General features: G+C 24.6%; 2 protein-coding genes across 2 annotated transcripts; one reads left to right on the top strand and one right to left on the bottom strand.

The window, feature by feature from the left end:
* Positions 1-221: 221 nt before the first annotated feature.
* Positions 222-8,160, top strand: Bm17990 (Uncharacterized protein; the record flags this gene model as incomplete). Its single annotated transcript, XM_043074749.1, has 10 exons — positions 222-408; positions 1,059-1,153; positions 1,640-1,741; positions 2,702-2,799; positions 3,346-3,439; positions 3,900-4,124; positions 4,445-4,567; positions 5,002-5,146; positions 5,585-5,678; positions 7,926-8,160. The coding sequence occupies 10 exons, from the start codon at positions 222-224 to the stop codon at positions 8,158-8,160; spliced, it is 1,398 nt and encodes a 465-aa protein (XP_042930683.1).
* Positions 8,161-11,302: 3,142 nt separating this feature from the next.
* On the bottom strand, positions 11,303-16,201 carry Bm8418 (Uncharacterized protein; the record flags this gene model as incomplete). Its single annotated transcript, XM_043074748.1, has 16 exons — positions 11,303-11,422; positions 11,659-11,902; positions 12,067-12,214; positions 12,462-12,611; positions 12,833-12,965; positions 13,052-13,114; positions 13,352-13,498; positions 13,698-13,853; positions 13,928-14,059; positions 14,142-14,270; positions 14,457-14,619; positions 14,785-14,882; positions 14,984-15,103; positions 15,234-15,600; positions 15,769-15,863; positions 16,166-16,201. The coding sequence occupies 16 exons, from the start codon at positions 16,199-16,201 to the stop codon at positions 11,303-11,305; spliced, it is 2,301 nt and encodes a 766-aa protein (XP_042930682.1).
* Positions 16,202-16,847: the final 646 nt, after the last annotated feature.

Genomic DNA, 16,847 nt, shown 5'->3' with positions numbered 1-16,847 from the left:
TATTACTACAAAAAAATTATTTTTACTACTTCTTTTCGAATCATTTTTGTTCAATTTACTTTTTCTCTTTTTTTTTTTGTTAAATATTAAAATAATCTATTAGCAAATAAATGTTTTTACTAACTAAATTACTCTATTCTGCACTGTATTTTTTCTGTAGTAATTAAAATAATTTAATTGTTTTTGAAATTTGTTAAATTTTTCTTTTTTTATTTTGAAATATGATATCACAAAGTTTGTGCTCTATACTTATTTCTGATAATGCCAATCTTGATGATAATGCTGCTACATCAATTTATTTTACCAAATTAATTGTTAATGGTACAACAGATGCAAATCGTGTATCACTTGTAAACCATATCACTTATGGTTATATCGCACCAATTATCATATCATTTGGTATCATTGGTAAAATTTACTATTTTTTTTAAATACTTTTATTAATTATTTCTAAAAAAAATAAAAGTATTCATTAAAACACTTTCATTAATTATTCCTTAATAAATTGCATATTCTAAATGCCGTACAATTCCTCATTTCTTTTTTTATCATTATTTGATACAATTTTAATAATGTATTTAGCAAAATTACATTTGCTTATTAAATTCACATGAAATTTAAAATTGAATCAAAAAAAGAATAGTAATAATAAGTTTTTTTTTTGTTACAAAATTTAATACAAATGAAAAAAAAGTAATTAGAAGATGCATTTTCTTTTTTCAAAATTAAATTTATTTTATGCTTTAAATTATTCAATATTTTGATTTAATTGATGAAATGGATGATTTGTGAGAAATTTTTAAGGGGTTCTTTTTAAAAGTGCCATAATAAACTAAATAATAAATTAATAAAAATTTTAATTTTTTATGATAAAACAAGAAATTAATTGCAGTAAGGCAAATGCTGTTTTGTGCATATCACTCAATAGATTCTGATGAATTACAATGATTTCATTATGATAGCACAAAAATATTTAGTTAGATTTAGTATGTTAATTCGTCAATTTTACTTTTATTTTTATAATATTGTTAAATAACAATATAATATTATTATTTTAGGTGACATAATGACAGTAGCAACATTAACGCGTTCCTTATTTAAGCGATCTTCAATCATTTATACCTACCTCATATTACTTGCTATTACCGATCTGGTAACCTTTTTTTCTCAAAAATTTTATGATGTTTTTAATTAAATATATTTTACAAATATAAATTTAACTTATTTTTGTATCAACTGGTTATAATATATGAAATAAACTTTTAGATTTTCATAAAAAATTTAAGATTTAGAAAAAATAAAATCCAGACAAAAATTTGATTTTGAATAATAAATTTGTGATTTTATTTTTTCTCCATTTGTTCTTTTTTTTGTTTTACTAATAAGAGATTTTTCTATTGTACTATCACAATCAGAGTTATTTTCTTTAGCGAGTTATGGTCGTTATTATTTAGCATTCGCTTATTTGTTACCATAATTTCTATTTAATTTTTTTTGTTTGTCAATATGATTTATTTAATTGATTTAATACTTTTTCTGTTGAAAGATAAAATCTTGTTGAATTTTAAAAACAAAACATTTTTTTTTAACTAATTAATTACTAATACTTATTTAAGTTATCGTTTCACTTTTACTTTAGTCAACACTTTTATCAGTGATACCAATGATTTTGTGGCTGCTTGATTGTCGTCTTTGCTCCTATCCATCAGCACTTTACTATGCTCATATTGGATTTCCATTGGTTTGTAAATTTATTATTAATATTTTAATTATATATGTATTTTTTAATAACGGCTACTTTTCTTTTCGTCATGAATTTGTCAATTATTAATTAATCAATATTTCAACTAATCTCTAAATTCATCAAATATTCCATAATAAGAAAACAAAAAAAAAAAAATGATCATGATATGTGTTTATATTGCAATCATTGCTCATACTATAAAATTTAGTTACGTTCGTTAAGTGTATTATATGTTACATACGTCAATTACGATATGTTTATTATTTACTACAATACGTTTGTTAAGAGTATTGTCTGTTACATACCTGAATTACAATGTTTGCTATGATATTTTCTCTTTTAGAAAAAAATAAAAAATAACAATATTAATATTATTTAATGATAAAATTTAGCAATGAACAGAAATACTTCTGTAAAAGAATGAAGTTTAATTAGAAAAATTTAATTTCAAGAAAATGAGTTGACGAGAATACAAGTGGAAAAAGAATATCATAACTATTGTCTTTAAATTTTTTTTGGAAAAAAGTTTATAAATTTTGGAATTGTTGAATATTTTTTTTTGATGAAAATGGAAATTTGCAATTGACTTTTTATCATATTTTATTATCAATTTGCAATTAATTTCTTATTGATTTTTGACAACTATTTGCTAACAATTTACATTCAATCAATTGTTATATTTCGATTATCAGTTATCATATTATAATTTCGAAATTTGCAACTAATTTTTTAGCATAATTTATTATCAATTTTTAATTAATTTATTATCATATTAACAGTTAATTCATCATTAATTCAACAATTATTTTTTTACCATTAAAAATTACAAATATTTTGTTATCAACCTGCATTTAGTCAATTATTATATTTCGATCATCATTTATCATGTTACAATTTTGATAGTAATTTGACTTACTCGTTAAGATATTACTTTTTCTGATATTACTTATTTTTTAGGTAAATGCATTTATGGGTGCTAGTGTATGGATTGTAGTATTTTTAACAATGAGTCAGTATATGGCTGTTTGTCACCCATTTCATCATCGTTATCTCAGGTATGTTAGTAACAAAATGGATAATTAAATTTTTTTTCAAATTTTGGTCTTATCAATTTATAACAAATTCCATTGAAATTATTAAACTTTTGATTAAAATGTTTTTTTTGGATTGTTTTTTAAATTTTTAAACATTTAAAGAAATTTTTTTTTCAAACCGTTAACATTAATATTGAAAGCAAATAATTGAATACTCGTAAATTTAAAAAAATAGTTTCAGATACTTTTTTTGCTTAACTATATTAAACATTTTATGTCTAATTATATTAATTTTTTCTGAATTTTTTTTGAGTGACAAATGGTAGGATGAAACGAAATTTTTTGAGTATTATATATATTATAATGGAATAATCCTTAGCAAAAGATAATTTAGTTTTGCGTATTAATTTTTGTGGTGTTTTTAAGGCACTTTATTTTAATTAAATTTACAATTTTAAACTAATTTGATAGCATCTTCAAATATTCTGATAAAGTTAAGATATTATTAAATTTTATTAATAGCTAAATTGAATAATTAATTTTGCCCGTTGATTTTCTTTCTTTTAGGACAAGAAAAATGTGCTTATTATTGGTTATCACATCTTATGTAATGAATTTTTGTATCTATGCTCCATGGGCTGCAAAAAAAGTTCTTTATGAGGTTTTCAAGAAATTTCATGTTAATTTTCAAATTTAAATCATCATTAGCATTTCTTTCTTTTATTTTTCATTCATTTCAATTTGCCCAAAATACATTCAAAAATCTTTTTTTCTTTTTGATGCTTATTAATTTATCAAAATTTATTCCAAATATTAAAGAAAGAATGAAAAAAAAAAATCAATGAAAAAATAAAACATTTATAAACGATAAATTTTATCAATAGGGAATATTAAATCATACATATTTTATAATTTTTAAATTAAATTTTAACAGCTGTAACAAGGAAATTATTACTTAAAGGTATTAATTTAATTAGAGGAAATCAATATTTCAATTTAATTAGAAGGAATGAACTGGAAAAAATTAGAAGAGTTTAATTTGATTTATACGTGTATGTAGGCAAAAAACCCCTAGCAAAGATTGAGAAGATATTAATCATTACAAATTATTAAATTTATAGGTACCACCAGGATTTGCCACATGTCAATTTGTTGTATGCGATCGTAAAATTGAAATGTGGTATAAAGTGTATGAATGGTGTCGTGAAACAATTAGCCGTTTGTTACCATTTGTTCTTGTTGCATATTTTAATTCTAAAATTTTAATCACATATCGAAATACTAAAAAGGAACGCTTTCAACGACTTGCATCTAACCAGCAAAAAATTTCAACAAAAAGTGAACAAGTTAGTCATAATATTTTCTGTTAATTTATATATTCATTTTAAATTAAAAAGAAAATCATAATAATAAGTTACATTAATATAAATTGTTTTAAACTATTAAAAAATTTTTTTTCTCCTACGCTTTATTATGCAAAAAAATTTCAGCACAACTGTTTTTTAGCATAAAGTATATTTGACATAAAAATTAAATTTTAAACGCTTATAAATTGATGATTTAAGCATTTTATGTGAAAATAAGAAAAGAGAATTTATAAGAAATATATATAAATTTTTGAAGAAAATACATAATATAAAAAAAAATTTTGTTTCATTTCTTTTAGGAAGAAAAGCGATTATTTACATTGTTATTTTCAATTATTATAATATTTTTCATTTGCACAATACCTGCTGCACCACTGACAATATTTGTTTCTGATAAACGATCATTTAATGTACCATTTCAAGTTAGTTATTTTAATTTATTCATTTTTATGTTTTTTTTGAAAAGAAACAGAAAGTAATTATTTGTAAAATTAAATTAACAAATTTTACAATATTTTCTAATACAATTTTAATTTTTCGATGTTTAAAAATACGAATATTTTTTAATTTATCTTTAATACTAACATAATAATCAATTTGTGATAAATTTCCACATAAAGTTGTGACAAAATTATTTCAGTTTTATAGTTTATTTTGGTGTTATAAATAAATAAAAATTAAAAAAAAAAAAAAAAAGAAAAATGAAATAAACATCAAAAGAAAGTTTGTGAACAAAAGCAAAACGGAGAAAAAAATCGATAAATTCGAGAAAGATGAAATATTTATTTGATCAAATGTAAACTTATTAAAAATAAATCATCATTCTTTATTTTTTGCTAATTATTTCAAATTTTAGATAATTAGAGCTATTATTAATGTGATGGAATTCACCAAATTTGCACTCAATTTTTATTTTTATTGTTTAATTAATCCAAATATTCGCTTAATTTGCTCTCAAATGATCCGTTGTAAACCTATTAAAAACCCATCCCGCATTTTTGGTAAATTATTTTTTACTTTTCTTCTTTAAAAAAATAAAATAAACGAAATTTGTATATAAATGATTATTAGATATTTTGATCTAACACTGAAATTTTTATTGAAAATTTTCAATTTCCTTCTCTTTTTAATTTACAATTTTATTAAATAAAATAATTTTGTGCAAAAGGCATCAATTTTAATATGTTTTTTTTTTTTGGTGCGACAAAACTAAAAAAAAATTTTTTTACATACAATTATGAAAGATTATACTCAGGGTTGTTAACTTTTTACTAGACAAAATATAGTTTCGACAAAAAAAAAAAAAAGAAAAATAAAAACAAATTATTGAAACCTTAATAAAAAGAAAATTTTTAACAAAAATGAATAAATGAATGAGTGAGTAATCATTAAAATAGTAAGTAAAATTGATTCAATTTGAAATGAAAAAAGAAATTTAGGCCAAGCGATGAATCCAGCATCACATTTTGCGAAACGAAGATATTTTACGACACATAATTGCAGACCTTTTAGTGATTCTAACAATTTTTCAAGGTATTTTAATAACACTTGTATGCATGGCTTTATTAAATCATTAATTACACAATAATCTTCAATGCTTAATTAATTGCTCAACGTTTAACGATCAACTGAACATATTATTGTCAAAAAACAAACAAACAAAAGAGGCTTCTGTTATTTTTTGCTTGCAATAATTAATTTTAAAATTCTTGCTAAAACATTTCAAAAATTCTTATTGAGATTTTACCAAATATAAAAAATAAAAAACAATGGAACAAAACTAATAAATGCTTAGTAAGTAATTTTTTTCTGAAGTTTGACATCAAAATCTGAATATAATACAAGAATTTAATTAAATATAATAAGTAATTTATTATTTGAACAAATTCTTATTAGGAATTAATTCTACAGTAGTAATAAAACAATGATTGACTAATGCAAATCGTTAATTGTATAATCTAAATTTTAAAATGAAATTTCATTGAAAAAAGAAACGTAATCCGTTTGCACTTACTACGTTAAAAATTGTTATATCATGAAAATTTTATTTCTGTTATCTAATAATTAAGCAATGAATAGCGTAATCAGAAATTGTTTCTGTAATACTTAAATATTAAGTTATATTTAAAAATTTTCCTTATCCATTAATAATAATGATAATAATATTAATATTAATATTAATAAAATGAAAATAATAGCTAGCAATAATTGTTGACTTGTCATTTTGCATCTTCATTTTTTCTTCTATTTTATTTATTTCAGTGTTAAATTAACCATTTTTAGCCTTTTCAAGAATTAAACAAAACGAAAAAAAAAAAAATAAAATTGATCAATTTTAATTTGTCTAACGATATGACACTTAATAGTTTATATACAAATTAATTTAATTCATTTTCCTTTTTTCTTTTTAAAATATTAAACTTATAGTTCCTTAATTATTCCACTATGTGCTGCTACTCTTAATTTGATGTTCTATCTTCTACCTTTGTTGTATTTCTTCGTACTGCCTGTTACCTTATGTTTACACCTTTCCAAGTTTTACTTAACTGTAAATGATAACTTAACTTTTATTCTTTAATTAGCATCATAGTGTATTATTTATCCATCAGAGCATTTTTGATGAAATTATATCACGTGTAATACCTAAATATCTGTTATTTTGTTTACTAACAATTCAATTTTCAAAAAAAAAAAAAAAAAAAAAGAAAAAAACACTTTTAGTTGCACGAGTTTTTGAATCCATTTCGATTCTTTTTAAAGTATTACATTATTTTAAATTATTTCTTAGCAACAAAGTGCTTTCAAAAAATAAAATTTCTAACTGATCAAAAAATTTACTCAATAAAGTAAGTTTTAAGCCAGGAAATAGCTACAACGCACCAGGAAGCTGTTTTACCAAATATTTTAACAAATGGTTTAAATGAAAATGGTACGACGAGAAAAATTGATCGGAAAATGATCAAATAATTGATCTAACTTCCAATTGCAATTTCGATCGATCCGCTATACCTGTTTGTTAAAATTGAATTTATCATTTATTGACCATTTATTTTTGTTCTTCTCTTTAATCTTCCTTTCTTCTTGTCTTATAAGAATTTATAAAATTTCTTTCCTTTTCTATTTTAACACTTTCCAAATTTTCATTTATGACTTAATTGTAAGTGATTAATTTTTTTTTTAATTGCTAATTTAATTCTAGTCAAATTTTGAATGACAGACTTTTCCACTTCCTTCATTGTAACTTTCCGGCAAATTTAATGAAATTAGCAACAGAAATGTTAATTAATATTTTTGTGTCATTCTAAACTTTTTAACTAAAAATGATCTATGAAAAATTTTTAAAAAAAATCTTAAAATGTTATATTTTCAACATAATTGCAAAATTTTCAATGAATGATTCACTTACATATATTTCATTAATTGATCGATCAATTAATCTGTATTCAATAATCAGTAATTTGATATTTCGATAAATAGAGAAAGATCATTTTAATCTGCTTATTTGTCAAACATTTGATATAAACAATTTTATGACTTTTAAAAAATCAAACTTTTTTCTCAATTTAAGGTGAACTAAGCAGTAAGTGAAGAAATTATGCGTTAATAATTAAACGAAAGAAAAAATTTTAGTTTTTTTGAATTTTAAATTTTAATAATTTCTTTTTCATTACTTTTCTTTTTTCATCCAATGATAAGAAAAACAAAAACATATAAAAAGTTTAAATATGTGCAAAATAAAAAAACAAATACATTTTATGTGATATGTTTTTTTTTTTTTAGATCACTACCAATCAGCAGATCGAAAATAATGGATGATAAAATTGATAAGCAATTAACAATAATTAATGATAATTTAACCGATGAATTTATTCTAAAAGGTATTGGTAATGATGATGATAATGCTATTACAACAACTACAAGTGATATTATTGTTGGTGATGTACCTGTTATTATCACTACTGATAGTTTAGAAGAAATTCGTTTATTAATTAATGGACGATGTAGTATGGTATAAAAGCACAAATAAATTATTACTACTATTTTATCACTAGGCAATTCCTTATCAATGAGCTTATCATAAATGAAATAATTAAATTTGCTCCTTATCAGTGAGTATATCATAAATGGAATAGTTAAATTTGCTCGTTACCAATGGGTATATCATAAACGGAACAACTAATTCATTAATGCATAATGATCAGGTTTAGCACTTGTAAAGCAATAAAATTTGTTAATAAATTCTCACAAATGATTATTTCATTAAAATTTTAATATTTTTTTTTATAAAAGACAAATTTAAAATGCTAAAAATTGTAAAACTTTTTGCTACATTTTTTTTTTTTTTTGTCATGAATATTCTTTGTAAATTTCTTTTTCTTTTGCAATGAACAAATTTAATGGATTTGAAATTTTCAAAAATTAAAAACTTATAAATATAATACTGCTGTGAAGAAAATCATATGTTGTTTAATGCTAAAAAATTTTCATTTTAACAAATGAAATCATGAAAAAAAGGATTGAATTTTAAATTAGAAGTCACTTCAATATATTGCTTATTTGAAAAGTCGTACCTGAATAATTCAATTATCAGACCTTGTCATAATAATATCATATCTGATAATCATCGGTTCTATACATCCACAATTCATTCATTATCCCATTTTAGTCTTTCTTTCTTTTTTTGCAAATTTTAAAATAATCTGAAAGTCATTTTAAAGATAAATAAACTGAGAAAAAGAATGAATTAATTTTGTATTATTCATTATTTTATTATTGTCACCGTTATTAATGGTATTATTATAATTATTATTATTACTCACAATAATTTTGAAGCACTGACAATTTTTTTTTGTTTCACTGTTTTTTTTCGGCACCTGAATTTAAAATATTTTTTAGTCCATTCTTTAGTTTTCTTTACATTTACATTATCATTTTTCTCTGCATTTTGGAAATTTGATTTCTTGCAATTTGAAAATGGAATTGTTGATAATAAAGTGCTGTAGAATTTTTGCGTTGAAGTAAAAAAGGCAATAAATTCAAAATTATTTTCTTTTTATGCATCGTTTTATTTTAAATAAAACATATCATTGTTATTTCAACTTTAAGTTTCCTATTTCAAATAACCAATCAAATTGATTAAATTTAGCTGATAATAAAAATTACCATCCTTATTGATAATTTCGAATCATATGGATAATTGTATTATTTTTTATCGTCATACTTTGATCAATTAATTTATAAAATCATTTTTTTTTAATCTCGTCTCAAAAATTCACATTCATTTTATTTTCACTTTTTTCAGAAAAGCATTCATTTTCACAATTTTTCAATTACTTCAAAAATTTTTTTATTCTCTTTTTTTTTCTATTGATTTCTTAGATACATTATTAAATATATTTGTTGCGTTCTTTTTTCTATCAAAAAATTTTCGTCCTAAGTATTCAAAGAGAATTTGAATGATTGATTACATCTGCATTATAGAAAAAAATTATTCTCGCAAGCATTAAAATGAAAATAAATGTTCGAATAAATTTTAATTAATGTCGCAAATTGTAAAAGATAACAACTTTTAGCAAAATAAAAGTATTCCTGTAGGTAACAACTGATTATTTTTAAAGTACCATTTCGTTCATATAAACTGAATTCTAAATCTTGAAACTTTATTAAACCCACTTTTTTTAAACCGCAGTTAAATATTAATTTACTGTCTTTTATAGGAATTGATTAGCTTTACAGGAATTCATTTCTCAAATGAAATATTTTTAAAATGATACTAATAGATAGAAAAATGAATTTTTTTGAAAAATTATTTGAAATTAATTACTCGGAATAGATTAATTAATTTGAATGAATTAATTAATCATAAATGATGCACCGTTAAAGGTATTGTAATAGAAAGCAATTTTTAAAATACACCGTTCCAGACATTAATTTAAAATTTTCAAATTAATAAAACATTATTAATTTGAAAAAATGACTTTTCTGAGCTAAAAATGAAAGAAAAAAAGAGAGACAATAAAAAAAAAGAAATGAAAAAAAATAAAATAAAGAAGGAAGAAGAAATAATTAGTTTGATAAACTAAATGAGAAAGTTTAATAAAATGGAAAATTCTAGTTGCAGAAGCAAAAAGATAATCATAGATTAACAACCGTAAGATTGCATGCGCCCTAAATTATACTTTTAAATTTTGCTCAAAGTTAGCCTTAACTTTAAATTGAAAAAAGGAAGATGATTTAGCGAAAAAACACAAGTCATTTTTCCGCTCATCTTTTTTTAAAAAATTTTGAAGACTTTTTCTGCTTAATAATAAAATATGAAAAACATTTTTTGAAAAATTTGAGCACTGTGCTGTAGATATGATAACTGACATAGAGATGTGAACAGAAATTGTGTTAGTAAAAGTTTATGGTATTAATTTTTTTTTATATATATATATCAAAAAATAATACAAAATCAGTGAATCCCGTTCTGAAAACTTCCCAATTTAACAATAAACAAAATGTCAACAAAAAAAATTTTATCCAGAATTTTTAAAGAAAATATCCTTAATAAATGCATTGCTAATCTCTTATATTTGAACAAATCATAAACACACCTATCCACTTTCAAGAGACGTGCTATTCAGTTGCATATTGATAATAACTCGGCGTTAATTTATAAATTAAATTTTGAATTCTTCAAGTAGTCAAATAATATGCTCTATTCATTCTTATTGTTAATGTATCACAATACAAATTCCATTAGTTTTTATCAACTATAATCATATCTGTATGAAAATGAAAATTTATATAATTGATATTTACAGGATTAAGAATTAGTACGGAATAATGAAACTGAATGGCCAAATAAAAAAAAAAAGTATGTGAGAATTGCATTTGCAATCAAAAAACTTCAATAAAATTCCGTCTGATTTTTTATAACTGCATTTTAATTGATGATATAAAGCAGCAACTGGATTAAATAAGCCATAGGCTTTTGTTAATAAGTCGATAAATTTGAATATCAATATTCTAATCAAAAGGGGATTAAACGAGTTCATGCATAGTTTTTTTTTTTTTTTTTTACTTTTTATCATGCTTATATTACATGGTGGAAATATTTAAATCAAAATTTTAATTTCATACAAAATAAATTCTTTTTTATTACAATGAAATAATCAATTTTTCCATTTTAATGGAGTTTGACTTTTGCTAGCTATACTTGTCTTCGATGTATTCGCTTCTTGCAATATTTTGCCAAAATGTTTTTTCACACTGCGTAACGAACGTGAAACATACTGAAAAAAAAAAAGAAAAAAAAAAGAAAAAAAGAAGCTAATTTTGCAATAATAAAAAAAGTAAGAAATTGACAACGTCCATCAGTTAGTTTTATATCTTTTACGAGCAATAATCATTTAAAATATAATTAAACCATAATTTTAACGTTGAAACTTTTTAAACCGAAAAGCTTTTTGTTGAATCACGTTATATGAAACAGATAAAAAGCTAAACGCTTAATTAAGAACTCATTAACCTTAGTTTTGGCTAAATTGCCCGGTGATATTAAAATAGATGTATCATTACAATCTTTATGCAGATATGGTGTAAAATTCCTGGAATTTTTGATTTCATCCTCCAGTCTTTCAGATGGGAAGCGTTTTGCAGTGTATGTCAATTCTGTTGCGTAAGTTGAGCGCATATGCGGTGGCAATGTTTTGTTGCGTCTTTTTAATTCAATCAAACGTTCACTATCCACAGAAGTATTAAATTCTTCTTGTCTTAAAAAAAACAAAAAAAAAAAACAAAAAAATCTCTGCAAATATTATCAAATTTTTACAAAAATTTTTCAAATAAAAATTTCATTAACAAATAAAATAGTGTCAAAATTGAAAGCAATATGAAGAAAGCAGCAAAAACTACAATTAAATGAAATAAAAATTACTCATCCGTTGTGACTATTCTACCACATTGTGGTTCCACTTTTAGCATATATGGATCACCATTTACGGATGATGATGATAACAGATCATTTTCGTCTTCAACTTCCGGAAGTGGATGAAAATCATGAGGAAGTGCACCAGATGATACATCTTAAATGATTTAATTCTATTTTTGAAGTGCGTACTAATTCATGCATAGGAATGATACTTTTTCCTTTTTTTTTTTTTTTTAAGAATTGCTTACATTTCACTGATAAAATTTTCGTTGAATAATTCGTATGCACTACACTTGTATCAATTCATTTGATATAACACTTCTATTAAATAGTTATATTATATAAAGTTGTGTTTATTACTATTTGTTATAAAAAAGATAAAATGCAGAAGGAAATATTACCTATTACTTCCGAGAAGTGACAATTTATTTTGGGCATTTCCTCAGCTGGTTTACTATCCAAAGTGCTGTTACTGACTGAAAAATGCTGAGAAATTGTTGAGCATCTTTCTTCCGCTGAGGCAAGGCGTTGCTCAAGAGTGTGACATGCAACTAAAAACATCAGATATTCACTCAAAAAGAAAACTGAAAATCTGTTATATTAATCTTTTTAAGAATTTCACACATTACAGTTTTTTATGATAGCCATTAGTTTAGTGATAACGGAATAATTCGAAAGACACCGTAAAAATTTAATACAAAATAATGATTACTTAACTATCAGATATATTGAATCCTGAAAATTCTAAACTTTTGAAATTAAAAAAAAATACAATCTCGTCGCATCAATTCGTCCTGCAAACGCATATTGAGCTCAACACTGCTATTCAATTGATTCCATGCTTCCAACAACATTCGTTGTTTTTCATTTAAAATTTCTTGCTTTGCCATCATTGCTTCTACATGCTGAAAAACAAAACAAAAAATTTGCACCGAAGTAAGACATTTTTTGGATAAAATATGAAAAAAATTCTTCTCTATTTCATACATACCTTCTTCCGTTGCTCTTCAAACGATGCAGCTAATGCCTGAGACTGACATTCACTAATGGCAGCCTATAAAATATTTTTGGTTAGTTATGCAACATAAAAAAAAAAAACATTTTTTATTCAGGATAAAATATTTCAAAAATCTAAATAAAATATTTATTATCAGTTAAATGAGTAAGTTATACACGTAACATTTGTCATTAAAAACTAAAACAACCTGTCACTTCCATAAAGAACATTCATTACCATAACCGTTCAGTAAACTAACAATAAGTCTATTAATATATATATATATATATATACATTGTTTCGTAGACTATCAATCATAGCTGTATTCTGTGCGTTCTCTTCCTCTAAAGCCTGATACCTGTTCTGGATACCGGTAAACAGCAGTCGTAGACCCTGAATATCGGTCCGCCTGTTTTCTAATTCACCACAAATCTTTCGTATCTACAAAAACACAACTTTTTTGCGGAACTTTAAGTATTTAAACCATAACAAATTAATCGGCATCTCAATATGTTTCCTTCACAAGGAAACGATTTTTTAAAATATCTGAATCCTTAAAATCCTTAAATTGGTTCTTGAAGATATCTGAATTTTAAAAATTAAGATAAAATCGAGTTTCATGGACAGAGTAGCAATATACCTGCACAGCTAAACTGCGGATGTTTCGGACAGAAAGTTGGGTGACACTTAGTTGCTTTTTCATCTCTGTAATCATATTGGCAGACTTCGCAATCTCCGACTCCTTGATTCTCAGTTTTTCGTCTTGATTGATCAATGCTTCATCTTTTTCTCGTCGCTGTAGCATTAAAATTTCACAAAGTGCTAAATTAACAGTTATTATAGTTCATATAAATTCAAAAATTAACGCACCGCTTCCTTAACATCCGATCGCAATCCATCGATAATATTTCGCAATTCTGCGATTTCGGCTTCACCATTGGTTGTGAGGCGTAGCAACTGCTCTTCAGCGGTTGCCTTCGAGATTCGTGCCACTTCAAGCTCCTTAATTAAACTATAAATTATTAAAAGATCTCGTTCAAATCATCAACAAGGATGCATATACGCTATTATGTATTCGTCGCACCTGCAAAAGCACATCTCGTTCTCGTTCCATTTTTAATCGCCACTGTTTCTCAAGTGTCGCATTTTTTTCCCAACTCTCAACGGTTCTTTGTTTAGATGAAATGTCAAATTCAGCTTCACGCAACTGTCTCTATAATAATCTACTTTGGTATCAGTAAAATGAAGGAAAAAATTTTTTAAAAGTAAGAAACTCGTTTTGTGATAAACTTCACGAATTACATTAAGCGATGGCTACAGCAGCAATGAAAACAAAACATTTTGTTTGTAAATTTGTTTTAAATTGAAACATTTAATAGTTAAATTTTAATAATTTTACTTGAGTAGTATGCAGTTCTTGTTTTGCAGTCTTCAATTGTAGATTTAGTTGATTACATTCTTCCTCAGCTGTAGCCGCTTTATTTCGCCATTCATCCAATTCTGTACCAAGAGTGTGACAACGTGCATCTTTCTCACTCACAGCGCAAGTTATTTCGCTAAGGCTATAAATCATGAACTATGCGACGCCAAATGAGGCAATGGTTGATAATGGAAGATAAAGAACAGATAAGGTTAGCGAATAATTTAATAATACACCAAAAGTAGATGGAATAAAACTAATTATGAAGCGGAAAGATGTGAGAAAGGTTGCAGACAAATGTAGGAACCTCTTTGCAAGTTTTTTAATTTCCTGATTAGCAGTTCTTAGCAAGCTTTCCAAATCATCTTTTTCGTACTCGAGTAATTTGCATCTTTCACTTAGAGTCTAAATTGTTATGATTTAGATTTAAGAAGCGTGCATAATTTCTTTTCAGAATTATTTCACCGAAAATTTGGGAAATTAAAAAAAAAATACAAAATAAAAACCTTTATTTTTCTATCTTTTTCACGTATTATTCGTAATTCACGTGAACGAGGAGAGGAGACGATTTCGGAAAGCGGACTACGTCTTATATCCGTTTTTCCATAATGACTTGAACGACAGATCTGGAAGATTTGGTTTTTCAAGAAGAAAGTGAACATACAAGAACTATCCTTCAATTTGACTGATACATAACACATTGGTGTTCTCAAAAATGTGAATGCCAGAAACTATTGGAACACACATGAAACAAACCTTGGGAGTAATAAAACTTTTCAAATCTGTAGATTCACCGCTCTCGAACAGCACTGCAGGCCAAGATTCATAGTGATCCCAGTTTTGATGATCTTCCAGATAATGCAATACCGCCCCAATATGCTTATTTTCTTCTTCACTTAGCCCATAATCTTCTTCGAAAACCACTTCCAAACTTATTCGTAATTCATTCAAGAAAACGACTAAAAATTTAGCCACTTCAAAATTATCACCCATCGCAGCCAAATCTGGTTTCAGATACTCCAGAAACGAAGCATCTGTCATCTGGTCTGTTAGTGCTTGAAATGCTTTCGTGTATGCATCCTGGCTCGACTTTTCCTCGCATTTTTTGAATTTACCAGTAATACTGAAAATCTCAATCAAATATAGCAAATATTGGATGTTTTAATCTCAAAAAAAAAAAAGAATTTTTCTTTAGAAAGTGGCATAACTATCAGGAATTTCCATTTCTTCTCTAACACTAAGGTTATAATAAAATGGCTTCCACAGTATCAAAAAAAAAAAAAAAACTTACAGTAGATGAGTGATAACGGATATGTGTCGTTTATATAGCAATGCCCAACCATCTACTGGGTCAATATCTAACTTGATCTTTAGTAATTGCTCAAACTGCAATAACTATTTTAAAAAGACATAAACATTAAAATCTTAACTTTTACCTTATTGGTAGCATATTATTCTTACATATTATTTTTACATATTATATTAAATAATAATAGCAATAAATTTAGAACTGAAGAAATTTGATACTAAAGGTCTGAACAAGAAACAAGTATGGCAGTTATTCTAATTGTGATATAAATAATAAAAGAAAGCAATCTTTCATATCATGAGCAAATAACACTTTTAAAAAAAGCAAAGAAAAAACTTCGCATAATCATAATTACAGTAATAAACAACAATAAACTAACCCAACGTCTGATTGCACCTGTACGTTTTGAATCCATTTTTGCAAACTGAAATGCTAATACATCTTAACATAACACTTCATTAACGCCACTATAAATAATTTTCATCATTTATTCTTACCACAACAAAAATTTCATACTGCTAAAAAGAAAGAATAGGACAATTTCATTAAAAAAATAGGGCTATTACTCGAATTACTTCTCATCTTTACTTATTGTTTGGCTTGTAATGTTGTTGATTTATGAAAGATTAATGAAAAAGTCAATAAAATGATAACTTTAACATCTATCAACACTTTTATAACTAAAACAAAAAATCGAAATATAAAGTTTCTAAAGTATAATTCACATCTTCTATAACAAAATACAAAAAATTATGAGGAAATTACCAGATGATTTTAAAATATTATAGGGTTAATAAAAGATTTTGTAAAATGACATCTAGCAAAGAATGCAAAAGAGAAAAAACGGAGAGAGGGAGAGAGGGGAATGAAGAAAGAGAAAAAAGTAGCTAATTCGAAAATGCTTTTATATTCCAAACATATTCCCGCTTTATTATTATGGATCAATATAAAATTAAAAGGTAATACAAAGTATATTCAAGCGCGTATTCTTAAAAATCTCTAACAAAATGCAATTACCCGAATTACATTCTATGAAAAGGGTAAAAAGTTATGATAAGATG

The sequence above is a fragment of the Brugia malayi genome (genome assembly GCF_000002995.4).
Source record: "Brugia malayi strain FR3 genome assembly, contig: Bm_v4_ChrX_scaffold_001, whole genome shotgun sequence".
NCBI lineage: Eukaryota > Metazoa > Nematoda > Chromadorea > Rhabditida > Onchocercidae > Brugia > Brugia malayi.
Note: the sequence above shows the minus strand (reverse complement) of the source record. Positions and strands in the feature narration are given on the sequence as shown.